The sequence below is a fragment of the Apis cerana genome, linkage group LG7 (genome assembly GCF_029169275.1).
Source record: "Apis cerana isolate GH-2021 linkage group LG7, AcerK_1.0, whole genome shotgun sequence".
NCBI classification, from domain to species: Eukaryota; Metazoa; Arthropoda; class Insecta; order Hymenoptera; family Apidae; genus Apis; species Apis cerana.
Window position 1 is genome coordinate 12,699,621 of NC_083858.1, and position 22,095 is coordinate 12,721,715.

A 22,095-nucleotide genomic window follows, 5' to 3' on the forward strand; every position below is an offset into this window, starting at 1 on the left:
TTTGAATTATTTATAAGACGTTCCAATTTAATTTCTTCCTAATAATCTTTGATTCTTTCATTTTTTAGCCAATTAACATAACTTGGATTTCAGAAACAAAACGAAAAATACGTAAAAGTCAGTGTCAAATTGAAAGTTCTTCCATTCGAAAATTTTTTCAAAAACTCAAAAACTCTCTTCAACTTTCTTAAAAGATATTTCGAAATAATTTTCTTAGAAAAAAAAAAACAAATTTTCAAACCGAATTATAACTGCATCCCTGAATCTCGAATATTTTGAAATATACGAACCGAATTTTCACGCCACTTCGAGTTCCCCGAAAATACACAATATATTCGAAAAATAATCTCTCGTCGATCGTACACGCCCACCAACATACCACGAAACAATCTCGACTTCGCTCCTCCAAATCCTCCACGAAACTTGAACCGCCACTCGATACAAAATCGTATTGACATTGACATTAATCCACCTAAACGTGCACGTACGCACACATGTATATTCCGTCGAAGCGATCGCAGCGTTGCCCGTCTAAGCCAGCTAAAACGCTATCGCATCCCCGCCCTTCCCCGACGCGTCGGCGTAAAAGTTGGACGAAATTATTGCCTCCATTGTTCTCTCGCTCGATCCAACGACGACGTCACACGCAGCACTTTTCGAACCACGATTTACCGTCTGCCCTCGATCTCCACGAGAATGGAACCCCGGAAGATGTCGAGAAAAAAAACGCGCTACTTCCACTGCTCGTCTCTTTGTCGAAATTCTCACTCAAAAGGCTCCTCCCTCAAACAGGAATTTATCGTTGTACGAACTTGCCAGCCAGCGAAGGTTAAAGAATAAACGCAGAATAAACGTAGGAGGGATCGAGTCTTAAACGAGTTTCAATTTGTTCGTGATGTTTGGACTGTGGGATATATTTTTACGCACGAGTATACGATTAAAATCTTTTTTCGGTTCGATGAACAGAGGTCGGATGAAACGTTGTTATTTTAATTCAGGAAATAATCCTGTTTTATTTTTAAAATCCAATCTCGAAAGTAAAACAATATTATATTCGATATACGTTTACGGATTTTTCAAATGGCATTTTGTCGGAGGAATATTAAAATTATTCGGTTTGACTCAGAATATCTCGATGTATTCACGAGGATAAATAATTTCTTAATCTCTCTCCACTAAAAAATAAAAAAGAAAATCTAAAATGCGTGGAAGAACGAATCGAGAAGAGCCACATTACGTAATAGGACGTACAATTGATATTTAAATATTTATATCCAACAAACGATAATAATATAAACTTGAGCTGATATAATTTTACAAGATGCTCCACCCAAGGCGAAAAATGAAAAATGAAAAATTATCCTCGCGTCACGAATCTGAAAATTAACGAGGGTTAATTAAAAGATGGATTGATTAAAAATTATCCAGCAGTTGGTAAACAATCCTTAATGGATGGCGCCCTGTGATTCATCCTCTCCTCCCCTTCCATCCATTTTATTTTCGTTTCCTCACCCTTTCCCTTCGCTCCCTTTCGAGACTCGGGTCACGCCTTCGAGCCAAGTCTTTGTGCCCGTGAAAGTTAATTAACAAGGATTCCCTTTTCCCGTCGGACACGAGGAGCACATCCACGTCGGCTCCGGAACAATTTATGCTCCTCCTCGCCCCTTCCCCACCTTTCTCTGCGCACGAAACACTGTGACACCCCGTTCGTATTTTCGAATAAGTCTCCTATATAGATAAACCGATTTTCTTTGTACGTCGAATGCATCGAATTACGGGGCGTTGAGCGAGGGGAGGGGAGGAGGGGTATTAAATAATTAGCTGGTGCGAAAATTGATCGAAAATGGGGAATGAAATTACTCGTTTTCGAGGATCGATCGATCGAGTTTTCTTAAAAACAACATTTTTCTCTCCCTCTTTAATGCAATTATTCTTGCATTTTCGTATTAGAATATTCGTAAGCGATTCAATTGTTCGACGAATTTTTAAATTACTCGATTATTCTTCTACGAAACGTTGGATCTTTCTCCGATCTTCCATTCGTATCATCCATACATTTCAGGTTCATTAACTGAGCAATTATTCGAATCTTGGGAGACTCTATCCATCTCTGCGGCGATTCGACAACACTTCCTGAAACGTTGCCCGCAAAGCTCTTTGATCGTGCCTGCGAACGGTCCACTCATCCGGATCCTGGACCCTCCAATTTTGCAGGGGCAGGATCTTCTTCCTCCTCGCCTCGAGACATTTCTGCACGAATTACCGCCGTTTATTGGGACCGATATAGCAGGCGGCACACCGTGGGAGGAGCATTTTCCCTTTGATCCGTCGTGGAACGACGTTTCTTCGTTTATTGTTTCTGTCGTTGTTTCGAAAAATAGAAATCCAAGGAAACACGAGATATATATTGAATTTTCTTTGTTCTTTTCGTTCAATCAACGACACAGCGTTTAGAGGACAATCTATTCGTGCGAATTTCCCAAGTTTCCTAAGAGGTCAGTCCGATATCGTTTGGATCTCGAGAGAAACGTTTCGATCCAAATTAAATTTACTTTACGCTCTATCCACCACTTACGTAACGCTGTATATATTTAGAATAGTCGGAGAATCGTACAACAGTTCCCTGCGTGTAATTAAGAGTCGAGAAGACTTTATTTAAGGGATAAAATTATTCCCCTTCCTTCGTATTCTACTATTCCACTATTCCTGGATATTGTGGACACGCAAGCAGTGGAGTAAAAAAAAAGAAAAATTCGACTCGTTTCGTTTAACGAGTCGAGTTTGTAAATAAACGGAAATTTCGAGCGATAAAAACCAGTTTGCGAAAGTTGCCATTGTTTTTCAAGCTATCGCCTGGATTTTTTGACGTATCAAAAATCATTTTCAATTTTTCGAGAATGATTTAAATGATAGAGAGAGAGAGAAATGAAATTGTCACATTCAGTTTTATTCGTTGAATAAAAAAATTTTTTATTTACAATCAACGGCACTTCACGTGGCACGCGATTCTTGGAAATTTTAATCGATCGATTTTTACGATTTCCCGATATTTTACACTCCATTACACTCGTGCCATTTCAATTTTTTGATTCATCATTGGCGCTGAAGTTTCTGAAAACCGTCAGGGAAATAATTTGTAATTTGTAATAATTTATAAGTTATAAATTGAATTCTTAAATTTGAAACCTTGTGATTATTTATAATTATAATTTATCGATACGCGTTAAAAGTTTTAAAATTTTACCATGAGAATTAATATTCATCTCATTTTAATAATTTTAAAACGGACTTTTAACAAAATCCAACCCACGTAACGTGAAATGTAATCCATTCACTCGTTTTCACATACTCAACTATTTAGAAAATTATTAGAAGTTGCTCCCAACTCTTCTATTCGAACTAGAATTTTCCAAATTAAATCCTCGAAACGATTCCACGTTTAGAATCGCGCAAATCCTTTATTCTTTCGCTTAAATTCGATTAGAGCCATGATCGTAATATCCTTTAGCGAATATCACGTTACATTTTTCCTCCCTTACAATTCTTTTATCCGGCGAAACATTGAGCGAAACTTACGAAAGAGGAAACGAGGATGATTGGAATTGAGATATTTCGATAAACAAGATTGAAAATTTTTATTATATAATATTTAAGTTGGGGAAAAAAATACGTTTTAATTTCGCGCGATCCTTTTCATCCTCTTCACCCCTTGGTATCGGCTCATAGTATTCGTTTTCCATTGTTTCAAATAGGGGCTTTGTGCGACACGTTTCGAGAAGCAGTCCTTGTTTCTTCGCGGCCGGACCGATAAAGAAGCATCTTTGACCGAGGAAAATTAAAATTTTCTCGCGGCCAGGGAACAATGTGTCACCATCGTGGCGCCATTGATTAATCGATAGAGAGAGAGAGAGAGAGGGACGCACGCACGTGATCCTTTGTTCTTCTGCTCTTTGATCTTCTCTATCTAAGGACCCTTGGACCGACTGGAAAGCTCGTTCGTTCCAGGAAAAATTGACCCGATTCAAACCTAATCTCGTGCGTCCTCCTCACAGCTGTAATCTAGAAAAATTCGTTTTACTCCCACTTTCCCAGATTATACACGCGATCTTGTCAGCCCACGAATTGATAATTCTTATTATTATTATTTGAGAATCTCGGAATGGCACATATTTGAAAATTATTATCTTTTCCTTTTGGATATATCCACCGTTGAAATATTGAATTATTCCATCATCGAGGAGAAAAGAAGGTTCGATAAATTGCTGATTCAATCTATCGTTAATTATAATATTAAACATTATAATGTGCACGGTAATATTATAATTAATTCGTTTCGAGAAATCCAACTTGATAAACGTAACATCATCATCATCATCATCGTCATTATCATCATCATCGTTATCAGATATTTATTATAACGACATTACAATATCGCTATTAATTTTAACGAAATATATTCGATAAATTGTTCGAAATTTTTAACTCTCCCCCCCAAATCTTATCGAGCGATCTACCCCGCCCCTCCGGATGATTTAATGATCTTGGCCTGCGGCTGCGTGTCACGCGTCGCGCCGGATTAACTGGAGATAAGGAAACTTAACCACCGATAAGGAACTTATAACATTTGACGCGTTTAAACGTAGAACAAGCGAAAATTACCACACAATTTCCCTCCACGAAATTGTTCCCCTCGATTCGGCTCTTGTATATCCGCCACAGCGCAGATACATTCGAAGCAAATATTTATGGAAAACTTGGACGGATGCTCGGTCGGCCAACTTTCTATTTACCTTCGTCTTCGTTCCGTGAAATTTGTTTGCCTATTTTGTCGGACGGTACTACTGCCTTTTGTAATTGTTTTCTTCCCGGCGTTTTGTTTTCTCGAGATTGTTTTTCCCGCCCTCCCCCGATTCGAAACGAAATTGACCGTTGACGACGGTTCATTTGGACGGTTGTCGAACCAAGATTTTATTTTCTCCCCCGTTGCTTTCTTTTATTACTCTCCGTTCGCTGTGTGTGCATGCGTGCGTGTGTGTAAGAGAATGAAAAAGAGAAGGAAAGATACGAAGGACGGGTGTCCTTATTTCGAAGAGAACGTCTTCTTCTCGGTAGAATCGGAAACGGTGAATAAAATATACGTTCCTCTACTTCTTAGTTAAAATGTGTCGTAACCGAGCATTAAGAGGTATATACGTATACCTTTGTATATATATATATATACGAAGTGTAAAATTTTTTATCGTTCTGGTTGCGACGTGGAGAAAAAAATCGTATGAATAAGGTAAAAGATGCCTGGAAGAATAAAATTTTTATCATTCTCTTTGTGAAAACGCGAAACGAAAGATAGGGAAGGAAGGGTGGTGTCCTGAATTCCTCCTCACAGATAGAACGAATAAAACATATCCCTTTTAATTAAAAGCGTTCAAAAGCGTATAAAATTTGGGTTGCGTATTTTATATTGGGAAACGTAATAATAAATAAATAAAGGAAAGCTAGAATCTCTTGAGCAACGCACACGTGTTGCGTTCCTTCTTTTTTAACTCTGAAAGGAAAAAAATTACTTTGCATTTTCAAAAACATGGAATATTACGTGCACACAATGAGGGCGTATATGCAAATACGGGACGTATAAAGACGAAAGGGGGCTGAAGCTCTGGTCAACGAATTTGGTCTCTCGAATTGTTTGCGTTTCTGGAGCACGTCGACGCGTCGCAATTGAAACAAGAGAGGTTCGCTCCATTCCCTTCTGATGAGCCTCTGTCGTCGTTTGCGCGTCGAACGCATTCGTTTTTTGCACCGTTTCTGTGTTCGAGCGACATCTGTGCGCGTGCAGAGAAACGAGCGATGATGCGAACGGGAAGAGTGGCGTTTATTGTTCGAATCGAGATACGATCGTTCTTTTTTTTACCCTTTCTCGAGTATTATCCAACGAATTTTAATACTTTTAAAGCAAGATGAGAAGACAAATTCCTAAGATCCGCAAATACAAAAGTAACATCCTTTCCTTACTTTTATTACTCGTGCAATACATCGGTGAAGTTCGATCGTTTAATCTTGGGGGATATACCCTCTGTATATACTGGCCAGATTCAATTTCGACATTCGAAAGAACATATATTCGCTAATATCTCCGATCGTTATTTCCTTTATACACATTCCTATAATACAATTTTTAATTGAAATCCCTTTATTAAAGAATTTATTTTAAACGGAGAATATCGGGGTATTCGCCAATGAATAAAAATATTCTTTGAACGCAATGTCGCGAAATATATAATTTGTTCAACTAATTGGCTAATTGTTCGCCACCGAACGATCCTCGTTTCGTTATTCTTTTTCAATTTTTCGAATCAAACGAAGTTTCCAAGCAAGTTGTAAACTTTGAATCAAAAATTTTGAGGAAAAATGTTCACGATGACTTTTTTCGAAACAGAATTCACGCGCGGAAGTTAAATTTCTCTCTTTCTGTCTCTTTCTCGCATATAGGAGTATCGGAAACGGATAAACGATCGGTCTAATACCGGAGAATTTACTTGGACGCCGGGTGTCCACTTGGGATCGGTATCGGTATCGCAAGGGTAAATTTTAATTTGGCGGAGAGCCGGAAACACTCGATTCCCTTTTGGCAAATATTTCAACACCTCGTTAATGGAACGGGCAGTTTATTAAGCAGGTGCAGCTGAAATTTAACTCGCACGATTGAAGCTAACGATGCTCGTTGCCCAGGAAAAAAAAGGAAAGAAAGAGAAGTGGGAAGCGACGAGTAGCCGCAATGCGCCTAAATATTGACTCGTGAAATTGCTGGAATAGGAATCGCGGGGATTTTTCCACTCTTCTCCTTTATTTTTATTATCGTCGGCGCGTTGTTTTTCGAAATTTCCTCGAAATATTCTCTCGAGTGGACGAATTAAAATACGAGCTCTGTCGAGCAAATATAATTCAAATATGTGGGGGGGGGGGGAATTTGTCGAAATTTTAGTTTGAATACGTGCACGATCAATCGTTATATCAAATAACGATCGAGAATCGCATTGATGCGATAAATGGGGTTTCAAGTTTACGAAAGTTTGCGTTTCTTTAACGCGAGGAACGAGGATGAAATTATGAAAAATAACGTCGAGGTCGAGAAGGGAGCCGGAGTGAAAGGATTTTAATATTTCGAGAGTTCGCCCCTCGACACTTGAGCGACACTTGATTGTTAACGTTTCGTCGTAATTTGTCGTTGGGGAACGATCAAATTTTTAATCCAGACGAATTCCTCTTTCCCTCCTCTCTCGAGACGAACTTTTCGGTTGCCAAACCATACTTCTCCAACATTCATCTCGAACGAAAGGAAAGAATTGTTGTTGCGCCAAGACATTTCGCTTATTTTATTCTCCAATTATTGATCCTTTAGTCGGTTGTTTCTCCATTAAAAGTTTCTTTAATCTTGGAATTAAATCGTCATTGATTATTAATCTCCTCGACTTATTAATTTTAAACTTTTAAAGTAAATTTAAAATTTCGTTCCTTTTGTTTATTTTTCTTCAAAAGATTGCGATCCATCTATACGCGTAAAATGTAAATATCACACGTGTAAAATAAATACGCGCGATATCCCTGTAATTTGATACGAGTGAAAATGTTTAACGTTAAAATTGTACATCCATTCTCGAGAAACTATTAATATTAACATTACTTTATTTCGTTAAATATTTTCGTTAACCAATTTTACGTAAAATTGAAATAAATCCTCGAATAGTAGAAACGATGATGGATCCGTGACGCGACGTTAAATTAAAGATTAAAAAATAAGAAGGAACGAAAAAAAATATTGTGTACGAAAAGAAAAAAAACATTGAAAAAAAAAAATATTGAATTTAAAAAGTAAAACCGTTTAAAAATAAATCGTCCAATAAATTTTCCTCCTTTAAATTCGCCTGACAATGCTTTTTCATTAAAAAATATAAAAAAAAATAAAAAAAGCAAAGGCTGCAATCTCCCCAATTTACGATGACCGAGGTTGTCCAATAAATTACGGGTACGCGGGATCCAGGCGAAAGGTGGATCATTTAACGTTAAAAGGGAAATACGTCGTTGTTTTCAGCGATAGTGGTAGCAAAACGGTTGTGGAGAAGTGACGTTTCGAATGAGAGATGCGATCCGTAATTGTCTATCCGTGGATGTAAACAAAACCTACTACGGCATCTACTCGTGGAATTCCATTTCGCAAACGGCGCACAGATAGACAAAAAAAGAAGAAGAAGAAGAAGAAATAGAAAGAAAATGTTCGTTCTCCTCGACTAGCGTTCTTATTCTTATTACTTCTTCGACAGAATTCGAAGGATAATTTTTTTGTTTGAAATGTTACCGATCGAGAGAAATTTAAAATTAAAATTTATTATCGATTCGAGCGCGGATATGGGAAAGCTCGCGTTCAACGAGTGTTTCTATTCTTAAAATCGAATCCCGTATTTATCCAATTCATCTCGATTCGACGTTACATGGTCGATTTAATCGTTATGTAAATCCACCCATTTATTCGTCGTATTACTCGGTTCCGATGTTATCGATTCGGTAAGAGCGTTCGTTAATCATTTTTCCATCGTTTGAATTTCGCATTAAATTTGAAAATCCCGCGCTGCGCGGGATCATACGAACGAGATAAAAAATTCAATTGTTTCAATCCTATATTACCGATCGAGTAAATACATTTTCCTCGATTTTACTTTTTCTTTTTTTTCATTATTCAAATTTTACATTAAATTTGAAACTCTCCCTCTCTCTCTCTCTCTCGATGAAACAAAACGAAAACGCGGTTATCACAGGATAACGATTCTCGTTGAGGAAGAATCGTTTTCAAATCCGGATAAATTACAAAATGGCGCGATTAAACTTGGTTGAAAGATTGGAAATCGATGGGCACTAGCAATGGCCATCGTCAGATTTGCGCGTGGACGCGTATTCAAATAATTAGGTTCACTCGCTGACCGTATATTTTCGCCGTCATTAAAGCCTGTCAAGTCGTTGCCCCGATTTCTCTCTGCAATTTATTCTGCGCCACCGATTATCCTCTTTTATTTATTATTTTTTTTTTTTTTCGAAGAACCAAGACCGATAAGTATTCGTATAAATCGTGGAATCATCGATGAATCGTTAATCTGATCGACACTTGCATGAAAAGAAATGGGATCGATAAATTTGAATTGAATTAAAAATTAAATTCAATCGAATGAAATATTAATTTTGCATTAAGTGTTATATAACGTGAGTTTTTTTCTTTTCTTAAAATCTAGTTTACATCAGTTTGATATAATTTCGATTCGATGAACTTATTCTGAACGTAACTCAACTTAATCTTTAAACTTAGAAAAAAAGGAAACAATTTCGATTGAAAATATTGGGAAGAGCGAAGGTAGGACGAATGAGTTTTTTTCATTCTTCGAGACAATCATCGTCTTTTGGCAAAGAATCTTTTCAAAGAATTTCGAACTTCGAGTCTCAAGTTCAAATACTTGCTTACTGATTCCGTGTAAACAGTTTTAAGAGTTTGAAATTAATAGAAAATCAACAAATTAAATAATTCGAAAGCACGAAGAGTTCGTTTCGTTAAAAAATTTTAATGTCTCGTTACAAAAAAAAAGAGAGAACGAACATATTAATATGAATAAGCAGTAATGAATCTTCTCCCTCTTGTTTTCGACACAAAGAGGAACGCCATACTTACGATCTCTCTTCGAGGCCAGAGTAAAGAGTGCATGAATAAGAGAAGTTCTGGGAATTAAGTTCGAGAAACTAAGCGAAACGAACGCCCTTTATCGATGAGACGAGATTAAAAATTACTGAACGATTAAAATTTCGTCCTCGGCAAATTTAACGACGAAAAACAATTATTCACTGCTATCTCCTCTTTTCCCCTTCTTCATCGTACAAAGAAATAGTTATATCGTAATGATAAATTGATAACATTAAACATTTTTCACGAACTGTCAGATATCAAATATTCCTCAGCAATGTTATATAAACAGATACTTTCGAAGGAAAACATTTTTCCAATCAATTTTTACCAATCAACGCACGTATTCACAAGTTATTTACAATGACTTTAATTTACTTTTTCTTCGTGAACGTATTCGATGGTGAATACATCACGTGAGTTTCCTTGCGCAGAGGGCTTTGAGATTCGATCCAGGTAGGTGCATAAATCGACGTTAAAGCGGAACTACCCTTATCGAGAGATCCACTCCGGGAAAATTGATTTCTCCTCTCGGTTCAAACAGCATCGCCCTTATCTAGTCAACATTTCCGGATTGCTCGTCTCGATATCGTTACTCTTATCGCGTGCACGAGAGATCCACCAATTCTCCCTCTTCCCTCGACTCGATTTTTCTTTCCTCCTGATCCCCAGATTCCTCCATTTCCCGTCGAATTTTAACGATTTCGATCGCGGTTAAAGATTTGTCCAAGCTCGTACACCAATCCGTATCCACGGTTTCAGAGAAGTTTTACAAAGTTTCGCAACTTGTTCATTGACGAGGGATATTTGATATTCTGGTATTCTTATCACGGTTTCCTCTCTTTTCCAAATAATTAATTACGATAATTAATTACAGAGAGTCGTTTTCTAGACGAATAGTTTCTCGTTTGTTCGTTTAAATTTTGTGATTTGTTGTTGGAGGAATATGGTCGGTTTCGATATGATTTGATGTAAATGTATATTAAATAATGGCAAAATGTAATAGTTGAGAATGATGTTACTTGCATTTAAGTTCGACTTGAATAATTTATTCTTCGAAACATAATAATAATTACAAATAATTGTGAAACAAGTTACGTGAAAAGCGGATCGAGCATAAAAGGAAAATATGATAAGTGGAATGAGATGATCGTTGTCAGACAAGTGGAGTCCTTATAGTCACAGTGATGGATAAAGTGCAACAGTTACGAATAATGTTACTTGCATAGGTTACTTTGATAATTTATCGTTCAAAACATAATAATAATTATAAATAATTATAGTGCCAATATGAAAAGTGGATCAACTATAAAAACTGTAAATGTTATTCGAGCAGTTTAGTAAATAATTATTTAAAGTAACTTTATTCGAAATTTTTCAAATAATCGAATAAATCAGATAAGTAAAGACTTTAGGAACAGAGTGGCACGAGTAACAAATAGCAGATACTTTTCTTTCTTCTTGCGATTATCTCATATTTTCAAAATTTATTAGACAAGATTAACGATAATCTCCCAAGACTTTTTCCTTTTTCTTCCTCTTTCAAACATTCACAACTCGACAAAATTCATAAAAATCGTACACCACGAAATTTTAGCCTCCAACGAAATCAACCCTCTTTCGATCCTCTTCCAAAATTTATTAGATGAGAATAATTTTTTCCTTTTTCTTCCTCTTTCGAACATTGTTCACAACTCGACAAAATTCATAAAAATCGTACACCACGAAATTTTAGCCTCCAACGAAATCAACCCTCTTTCGATCCTCTTCCAAAATTTATTAGATGAGAATAATTTTTTCCTTTTTCTTCCTCTTTCGAACATTGTTCACAACTCGACAAAATTCATAAAAATTGTACACCACGAAATTTTAGCCTCCAACCCTCTTTCAATCCTCTTCCAAAATTTATTAGATGAGAATAACGATAGTCTCCCAAGACTTTTTCCTTTTTTTCATCCCCTTTCAAACATTCACAACTCGACAAAATTCATAAAAATCGTACACCACGAAATTTTAGTCTCCAATGAAATCTTCTTTCAATCCTCTTCCAAAATTTATTAGATAAGAATAACGATAGTCTCCCAAGATTTTTTCCTTTTTTCTTTCCCTTTCAAACATTGTTCACAACTCGACAAAATAAAAATTTTTCCATCGACGATTAGCTTCCTAATTTTAGGCTTCAACTCTCCCAAGACTTTTTCCTTTCTTCTTCCCCTTTCAAACACTGTTCACAACTCGACAAAATTTATACCAAATTCATAAAACTTTAGCCTCCAACCAACCCTCTTCCACTAAGAATTAACCTGCTCACGTTCAGGAAGTGATAATTGATAAACCCAAGGATACCATCTATCCGCGATTCATCCGATTTCCTCGTGCACGATCATCCCATCTAAGAACTAATCTCCTCCACGGAATCTTCCACGCGAAGGCAGAGGAAGAAGAGGTGGCGGCAGGTTAACCACGATTAGAGGAGAAAAGCCACTATTCGAGGGACGCTTTCTCTACGTAGTTTCAAGAATGGAAGAAAAAGTACCATCAAACTTCACCGATAATTAAATCCTTGCGATTGACCAATTGAGATCGTTATCTCCTCCTGGTTTTCGAGCGTGAAGACGAGGGGTTGGTGGCTCTCGTTTCCTTTCGAATCGCGAGAAAAAAGCGAGCAGCTTAAAGCGTATTAAAAGGAGGATTATCGTGGGGTTGAAAATTCTCGAGCAGAAATTATAGCTGCGAGGGTGCGATTTAGAGATTTCAGGAATGGAGTTCAATTGAGATTCTATCGCGATAGAAGCTGCGCGCTCTTGCTCCGTGTTCCTTCAGAGAAAGAAGCCGCGACACGATATTCTCGGTCGACGAAAAGATTCTTTCGAATACTGTGCGCTTCTTTTTCTTCCCCCTCCTCTATCCCAAGGTTGAAATGGAGGAGAGCGGTCCGTTCCACTCGAGTTGCGGCCGAGTTCATCAAGAGATCGTTGAGAACAAGTGGGAGAAGGATCTCTTGTTGCAACGGATTTCAGAGAAACGCGATCCTTGGATTTTGAATTCCCTGGCTTTATTTATGGACAGAAGATAATATTAATGCGATTTTTCGATTTAGAATTTTGTAAAAAAAAGAAAAAAAGTATCAATCAAATTAGGAAGGATCGAAGAGAAATTGGGATCGTTGGAATTTCTTTGGTAATTTCAACATATTCGGAATTTCTACGTGTTCGCGATATATTTGAAACGTTGTATAGGAGGTTCGATTTCAAATTTTGTAAAAACAAAAAAAGTGTTAATCAAATGGAAGGATCGAAAAGAAACTGAAATCTTTGGTTTTAACATATTTAAAATTTCTACGTGTTAGCGATATATTTGAAACGTTGTGTAGGAAATTCGAGAGAAAAAAGAAGAAAATATCAAAAGTATTAATCGAATGGAAGGATCGAAAAGAAACTGAGATCTTTGGTTTTAACATATTTAAAATTTCTACGTGTTAGCGATATATTTGGAACGCTGTGTAGAGAATTCGAGAAAAAAAAGAAGAAAATATCAAAAGTATTAATGAAATGGAAGGATCGAAAAGAAACTGAGATCTTTGGTTTTAACATATTTAAAATTTCTACGTGTTAGCGATATATTTGGAACGCTGTGTAGGAAATTCGAGAGAAAAAAGAAGAAAATATCAAAAGTATTAATGAAATGGGAGGATCGAAGAGAAATTGGGATCGTTGGAATTCTTTGATAATTTCAACATATTTCAAATTTTTCGACCCATTTCCAGAAATTAATAATCGAAACAACGGTGTACGCGTGTAATTGATTCGTGCGATTGACGTATCTCCGTCACCGTGCCATCCACCTAAAGGTACTTTAACATTTAGGTCTGTGCTTAGACAATTAGCACGTTGTATTTCCTCGGTGTGTGTACTCTGCCCGGTCAATAGTATTCCGCCGAGTCTGATCAAACAAGTAGTATAACCTCGTATTTAGTCGAGCGCGACAACTGATTGGACGCGATCACGATTTGGACAGCTGCGAAAAATCTTTTATTTTGCGCGACTTAATTAAAAATATATTAAAACTTGAGAAACTTTCACTTTTACTCGCATATTCTCTCAACGTGAAGATATTTATGACTTTTTCTTTTTTCTTTTTAACTCGCTCGGATTTGTAAATCCTTGTGAATATGACCTATTATTTTAGAGTTATAATTCTACCTCGATATATATTCCCGATTCAGAGATTATCTTGACAGTTCGATCTCTCATTCTTGTCCGAATTATCGATGGAATCGTGTTATTCGCGATAAAATTACACGGATTTCGAAATATAGGTAAACGAAGATGCGGAGATACTGTTGAAATCATACGATACGCGCAACAAAATCGATATTAAACTCGAGTATATATATAGAAATTCAATGGTCGGCCGGGTACCGCTTCATCTCGAGTGATATCGGTAAATCTAAATCAGATTAATGACGTCCTGACCGATTTCGATGAATGTGTACGAAATATATTCTCGACGCGACATCAAAAATTGCGTATAATATTCTTCTCTGGTGAAAAGAAGGAAAAAATTTTTTCAAATCCTTTTTCGAAAACGCGCTTATTCGAAACGAAATAAGCTCGGTCTGGATTACGAGGAATTAAGAATCGGTATATTTTCCGATACGATACGATGTCGTTCGAAAACACGAATCGAACGTTTCACAGAGAGAAATGTTCTCGTTTCAAAACTTTTCCGACTTACGGTTCTGACAGAAACCAAAGCGGGTTACGTTTCACGGATACGAGATGTGGTTACACGTTTACGATCCTTCTATATCTCGCCATATTATTTTTCACAACGAATCGTATTCTGTGGAATTATTAATTTATTGCGCTATTTGGATTAATCGACACAATTGTAAAATGGATATCGAGGGAACTACAATTTCGAAAGGAGAAGAAAAAAAAAGTCGCACGAAAATTAAAAACTGGAGGGCGGAATTCATTTAAATTGGAAAGACCCGAAGTAATGGCATTCTAGGGGAAAAGAAAATTAATTCGGTGAAACTAGCGTCCCAGAATTGCCGCCACCGAATACTCGGCACAGCTTTTACTCCGTTTAAAATTAAACCATCATTTCAGAGACTACACGAAATTATTCTCCTGCATCTTGCGCCTTCTCGAGATTCTATCCACAACGAAGATGTATCAAAGATCCAAATTTGGGGAGAATTCGGCTTGCGAAAATTTCGAAAGAAGGGCGCATGCGCGAAAGATTGCGCGCGAAAAACGAATCGGTTAATAACCGCGAAAATCGATGGTAACAACTCGTAAAATTATCCAATGGAGGAGAATTATCCTCGTTAATGCTCGTAAGTTCGCATTAATTTGCAAACTTGGTAATAGCGTAATGTAGAGGTTCTCGAGTAACGTTCTCGAGTAATACTGGTGGTACACGAGGGACAGATTGTACCGCGTATTCCGTTCAAAAGTTTAACGATGTACGAATGCTTTAATTCTGATCGATCACAGAGTAGGGGTTTAAATTTGATTAGAAAGTCGACTCTTGTAAGATATTCGGTCTCGACGATATCCTTGTGGTATTCAAGCAATCTAAATAGTTTCGATCGATATTCCTCCAGCTGGAGTCATCCGGGTTTATCTCGGTTCCACCGTACCACGCAGATAGGCAAATCGATCGTAATCCGTCGGTTTGCTGACTCCGCGCAGAGGAGGATGTTACAAGTTGCAAGAGCCGTGTTAAGAGGAGTAACAGGGTGAAAATGAAGGTACACGGGTATAATTTCCAACATTCTACTCCAACTTGAAATCAAACTTTCAATTACACTCGATTACTACGAGGAGGAGATTGTAATTTATACAGCTTTCCGATCCATTGTCTTCTCACTCTCGTTAAAGCCGAGGGAAATATCGAGTTGATTCTTAAAACTCCCTCTAACTAACAATATCAAAAATCAAAATTAAATTGAAGATAAGAAAGGAAAGATAAAATTAGAAATAAAGTACTACGTAGAGATATCTCATAGCTACCATTCTGTGTATAAAATTCGTAGCTTTTACACGGCTCTCTCTCTCTCTCTCTCTCTACGTAGAAATACCGGGTAGCAGGTGGTAACACGGTTACCGTATCTAATTTCCACGCGCTCGAGACAGAAACTAAGCGTCGATTGCAATAGGCGAGTTCTAACGAGGCGGCAGCGACCAGGCGTTTCCCAGCTCGCATCACGGTTCCCACGAAGTCGTCACTCACCTCCATAAAACGAATTAAGTTCTTCTCGTTAAAAGAAATACTCCAATTTCTCTTCCGCTCCGTTCGTATCGCCCGGACGGGACAAATAAACGTGGCAATTAAATCCGGGCGATATATTTTCCGCTCCGTTAATAACGCTCGATTCATTCGACGTTATAACCGAGTAATAATCCGTATATATAAACCGTTACCTAGGTTAAAGTTAATTGGCTGTCTCTTATAATCGAGTTATTACAGTGGAAATTTATTTCCCGTCTTGTTCGCTGCAAGTAGACAAGAATAATAACAAAACAGAGTCGAATTGTTATTCTTACTCGTAACATAACCTATATATATATATATATATATATTATATATATATATTGCTTCTAACGAATTAACGTCGTTGCTCGGTGTTGGACGATCGGAATTTGGATAAAACGTATCGAAAGTGTTATTATAAAGATAATCTTTGAAAAGATTGTATCATATATCATTTTATTTTACCTCGAGCAAAACTTGTCTCGCTATCGAAGCGAACTTGACCACTCGTGTTGGCAATTGCGCGACTGCAGCGCCATAGGGAATTCGGCAGAGATCGAAACAAGAACGGAGATATCTATCGGTGGCTCTCGCGTCGCATTTTCTTCGACGGTTAAACCGGGGATAAGGTTGGCACAATTTTCGTTCCGCGTTTCGCTCTATTCGTTCTCCTCTTGTTGTTGCGGAGGCTGATTCCGTTGTTTGATTACTTATGTACGTACGTATGTATAGCCATGTTTACCAGAGAGTCGGGTTTAGGAGTTTGCATTTGCCGACGAATCGTTGGAAATGGGTTCGTTGCGTGGGTCGAGATTATTGCTTTCCGTTCAGATTGTTTATCGTTGTGTTTGACACGTTGTAGTCAGTGATGGGGAAAATTTATATACAGTTGAAGCCGCGAATAAACTTATCGCACGAGACATAATATTAATCGGAAATAATTAATAAGTGGCAAATGAGATTACATTCAAAAACGGATCAATTGTAATAAATAATTATTTAAACGATTTTTAACCGGTTAACTCTGTAACAGATGTAGACTGTGACTCAAGGGATTTTAGAAATTGGTACGAGTTACGTTGCTTAAAATATTTTTTATTTAAGACAGGACAGTGAGTTTTATAATAATACGCAATAACGATAAAATTTAAGCTTCATAATCCAAAGAGATAATATCAACTTCTCTCTTCCATCTTCTCTTTTTTTTCTTTAAAACTATATTAACCTAGAAAAGGAAGAAGAAGAAGAAGAGGGAGAAGAAGTAGAAGTAACGGAAGTTTAACATCGATTTATAATCACTTTATATTATATTGCTTAACTTTTCGTCCGACCCCTGCTCCCTTTCATCCGAGATCACGACCTAAGGAAAAAAGAGGGGGAGGAGATAAATCTTTATGAACCCGGAAGAAAACTATCGTCTAATTTAAACTTCGTTAACGTAGGGCGGAAAGACGTTAACGAAGAATCAAATTCGCGCAGAGACTGTGTTCAGTAATTAAACGAGATTTTCGTTTATCTTGTTTAGTATGGATAAAACGCCATTAGAAGTTGGATGGAAATTAAATAGAGAGATACGTGCGTATTGTCGTTTCGAATTTCGAAAATGAACTCTCCGCTCGGCGAATAAGTTGCCACTTTCCTCACCAGCGGTGGTCGAAGAAACTTAACGGAAAATAGCTTCCGCCCCGAGATACCGCGCATGTAAATTTTCCACGTGACCAGCATCTTCAACTCGCACGAGAGAGTTTACGTGTCTCGAAGATTTCCATCAACGATCTCTCGAGAGGGATAACTCGATCTCTGGATTCCCCGCAGTTCTCCCCTCGCTGATATTTTCCTAGGTGAAAAACACCGTAAGTAATCGTATCATTATACGATGGATCGTGTTGTTTAACGACGGAGAACGAAAGAATCGAGGAATAGGAAGAGTGCATTGGGTCTTTGTTAGAGAGAGAGACAAATTGGAAAATAGGAATGAGCGAGGAAGGGGATGAAAGGAAGGAAAGCAAGGATCGGCGAGTGGTTGCTCGGTTGATAGGTTCCCGTAATTACCAATTAACGTGGAATTACACGGGGGGCGCGGCCCTCCCCGTCACCCGAGTTGACGAAAATCTCAATAATTAGCCTCGTTGTGATTCTGACGCCCCAGATACTCGCACGAAATTATCGGGCGTCGGCTTAATCGAGGCCTCCGTAATTACTCCCAGCCAATCTTATCGCGTGTTCTTCTTCGAACGTTCTCGCTCGTAATCGCTTTCTCCGGATCTACACGACGATCGCCATTCGTCGCGGGGGGACATCCCTTTCCACGTTTTCATTCCATCTTCGTTTCGTTGTCGTTGATTTAACGAGTTATTTTTTTTTTCTTTTCTTTTCGATCAAATAAATCGCGCGGATAGGGTCGGGGAGGGGAAATTTATTTGTTCGAGCGCGTGTATTATTTTTCGATGGCGACGATAAATGAATATTTTATACAAAATATCGGTCGATTTAAATAAAATTATTGAATTTTAAAGATACAAATTGATATTTATCCCCGTTCGTTTGAATTCGAGCTCGAAAGCATTCGTCCGAATTACGGGCGGAAAATTAAAAACAGATGTCTGTTTTTACCCGTTTATTACGTTTCCATTTTACGATCGCGATTATTCTCATCGCCCATCGGGGCGAAACTTGGTTCGAGGCTCCATCGACGACGAAAAAGGATTCTCTTCCCCGAGAGAAAAATAAAATTGCGCGAAAATTACGCGTTCGTTTCTTCTTTTCCAGCCAGTCTTCCCAAGAACAAACGAATTCTCGTTCGTACGAAGGCAAGAAGCAATCGCAATATCCCTCTCGACGATTAGTCGCCCTCGCAAGTTCCTCTCGAATAATCTCGTGGAAAGAGAACGAAAATAATAAACACACGCTCGTCTTCCTCCATCGAAATTATTACATATATTCTCGTCGCTTATATAGATAGTGATAATCCGTGATTCTCGCGTACATTCGATATTTTGTACAAGAACAGCTGGTATAAGAAAAAAGAAAGACACCGGCGAACTTCTCGAAGGGAAAAAAGGAGAAGAAAAGACCGATCCTCGAAGGATGGCGCGCAAAACGCAACGACAATTCGAGTGCTCGATTCCGTTCAATGGTCGCGCGCGATACAAACCTCGAACGACTTAAACGAATATATATATATATATCTCGCGGTGTCGGATATAACGAATTTTCCAATTCCTCTTTGAACGATGGCCAGAGCGCGGAAAAAATATGGCGCTGCCCGCTCTTATCCTCTTCTCGTCGAAATAAACTCGAAACAAAAGAAAGACTAAGAAGAAGTGACCTCCCATCCTTAGCCTCGTATGGAGAAGAGAACGGGGGGGTTGAAGGTGAAGTGAAGCAAGGATCGAGAAGGAATGGACGTTTCTCGATCCTGGTGAGCGAAGGAAAGAGTGGGGCAGAGGGGAGAGGGAAGGAAGAGGAGGAAAGATGCGGGTCGAGGTCCTCGTGATCCTCGGCGCGGTCGTCGCCTCGGCCGATTGCGGGTGGGGATCGACGAGCTCGGAGTCGAAGCTCGCGTCGAGAAGACGGAACGGCACGTCCCCCGAGATGACGATCGGCCTGATCGTCCCCCACACGAACTTCGGCAGGCGGGAGTACACCAAAGCTGTGAATCGCACGGTGGGCGCGCTGCGCAAGAGCTACTACGGGAGGAGCAAGGTGCAGAGCAAGCTGTACAGCTTCTTGGATAAGTATAACTTCACCCAGCACTCGGTCCAGCTCAGCATGATGAGGCTCACCCCCAGCCCAACAGGTAAAGTGCAGCAACCCGAGTACTTCTTTTTTCAAAACTTTCAAACCCTTCGCGTTTTCTCGCGTGGATATTCCAGTAATCGTTCGATTATACGTGATGGACAAGCTCGAAAAGCAAGATTTTTGAGTACAGGCTATACAAGTTACCCAGCCTTCGAGGAATTAATAATTTTAATTATACGGTAAATAATTGTAGGATACGACGAGGATTTAATTTCATTTCAAACACGTATCCCCGAAAACTCGCGTGAAATAATATACGTACGTGTTATCAGCACGATAACAAATAAAAGACGATAAAAGACGATCAAAATGTGGCGCGTGTACGCGATATTCCCCGGGAATTGAACAACCCCGTTATTACCCCCGCATCTTGCCCCGTTTCTTTCATTCCTCCGAAAATAACCGGGGGAATAGACGGGGGTCATAAAGAATTCATTTCGCCGGCGGAACACGAATGCGCCTGGCAATATTTCGCGGACTCGAAAACAGGGCGATATTGCCCCCGCTTTAATCCCCCGTTCGTGTCCCTGGACGACTCGCGTGGCCGTCACGCATAGAGGAAAGGAGAGGATCCTTCCTCTTCTGATCCTCCTTAAAGCCTTCGCAAATTTGTGTGCACGGCCGTTCTATTAGCTCGATACATTACTCGTTTGTTTCGCGAGCACGTTGGCCCCGATCCGTTCTTACGGTGATAAAATTTATTAGAAAGTTAACAAGTTCTGTTCCAGAACACGATCGAAAGCGAAGTTCGCGTGTTAATGAAGGTTTATATTTATTAAATTCACAAGGTTCTGGTGAAGTTCTGATGATCGAGAGGTTCTAAAAGTTCAGGCGCCAACTTTCCGTGGTAATCGAGATTAAATTTTCCAATTAAGTTTCCTTTATTTTTGTTTTAAAAACGAACTAAAAATTTCTTCTCGTTACGCTAATCTTGTTCAACTCGTTCTTCCTGGAGCTACGTAGTAATAAAATTAATTTATTGGAAAACTGAGACTGTGGAAAATAAAGTTCACGCGCAAATGAAGATTCTGAAGTTCAAACAATTCTGATGATCGAAAGATTCGGAGTTTCCTTTATTTTTGTTTTAACTAAAATTACGAACTAAAAATTCGAAGCTTCCCTTTTTTCTTCTCGTTACGCTAATCTTGTTCAACTTCAACTCGTTCTTCCCGGAGCTATGTAATAAAATTGATTTATTGGAAAACTGAGACTGTGGAAAATAAACGCAAATGAAGATTTATCACAAAGTTCTAAAGTTCAAACAATTCTGATGATCGAAAGATTCGGAGCTCCTGACTTTCCATGGTAATTCGAGATTAAATTTTCCAATTAAGTTTCCTCTTTTTGTTTTAATACGAGAAAAACGAACTAAAGATTCAAAGCTTTCTTTTCGTTCTTCCAAAAAACTAAACCAATACATTCCTCGAGCTCCTGTAATAAAATTTATTATACAATTTATTCTTAACAAGTTCAATTCCAACACATTTGTTCGTTACGAGGTTCAAACAATTTCTATTATCGAAAAGATTCTGAGCTCCGACGTTCGAAAAGTTCTCCCAAAACGCTCCTACCCTCTGAAATCCATACTCGTCTCGCGGATGGAGCGCGCAAGCGGCCGATAACACCAACCCCTCTGATCGAGCGCCCCCCAATCCAAGGAAAATTCCTGAAACGAGACCTACACGCTGACAGAATCCGCTCGATTCCCAGGAAACCGGAGCGTTCTTCTCGATCGAGACAGGCACGGCTCGAGAAAACGTAGAATGGTGAAAGGATTCTCGAAATTCCTTCTCTCGAGAAACCGTGTCTTCTTCGAACGGAACATGACGAGTGTTTCTTTTCTCCAATTCTGCTGGAATATTATTATCATACAGTGAAGTGAATATCGTGTTCTCGGCTCGTGAGAAGCTTTTTTCAGGGAAAAGAGATGCGGGAACAACGTTGAAAACGCGGCTCGACGTGTTTTCTCATTCTCCGCGAATCCGCAGGCGTTTTCATCCACCTGTAGCTCCTAGTCTGTCAGTTTCTCGAGTTAGCATCCATTTCGATGTCGCTTCCTTCCCTCCTTGCCTCGATGGATTACGTTTGATCCTCGAGACGGATCGCCTTCGATCGATCGATCGATTTGTTTTGGAAAAGCTTGACAACTGAGATTCGTTTCGATAACTTTCCAATATTTCTTTCTTTTCTCTCTTTTTCTTTTTTATTTTTTTCAAGATACATATCCGTAGCCGTCGTGGTGTTTCGTATATATTCTTTTTCGATTAACTTTCCAATCAACCAGTCTCGATCAGGATTCTCCCTCCTGTAAA

The 22,095-nt window shown here is 38.6% G+C and overlaps 1 protein-coding gene across 7 annotated transcripts in view; it reads left to right on the forward strand.

The window, feature by feature from the left end:
* The window catches only part of LOC107999443 (glutamate receptor ionotropic, NMDA 2B), a 221,164-nt gene that overhangs the window by 139,376 nt on the left and 59,693 nt on the right, over window positions 1-22,095 (forward strand). For 2 of the 7 annotated variants that reach the window (XM_062077320.1, XM_028667401.2), the window contains exon 2: window positions 18,752-19,781. The exons of the other annotated variants lie outside the window; for them this stretch is intronic. In XM_062077320.1, coding sequence (XP_061933304.1) covers window positions 19,457-19,781 — 325 coding nt within the window. In that variant the 5' untranslated portion in view covers window positions 18,752-19,456. The remainder of the gene's footprint in view (window positions 1-18,751; window positions 19,782-22,095) is intronic. 7 annotated transcript variants of the gene reach the window in all.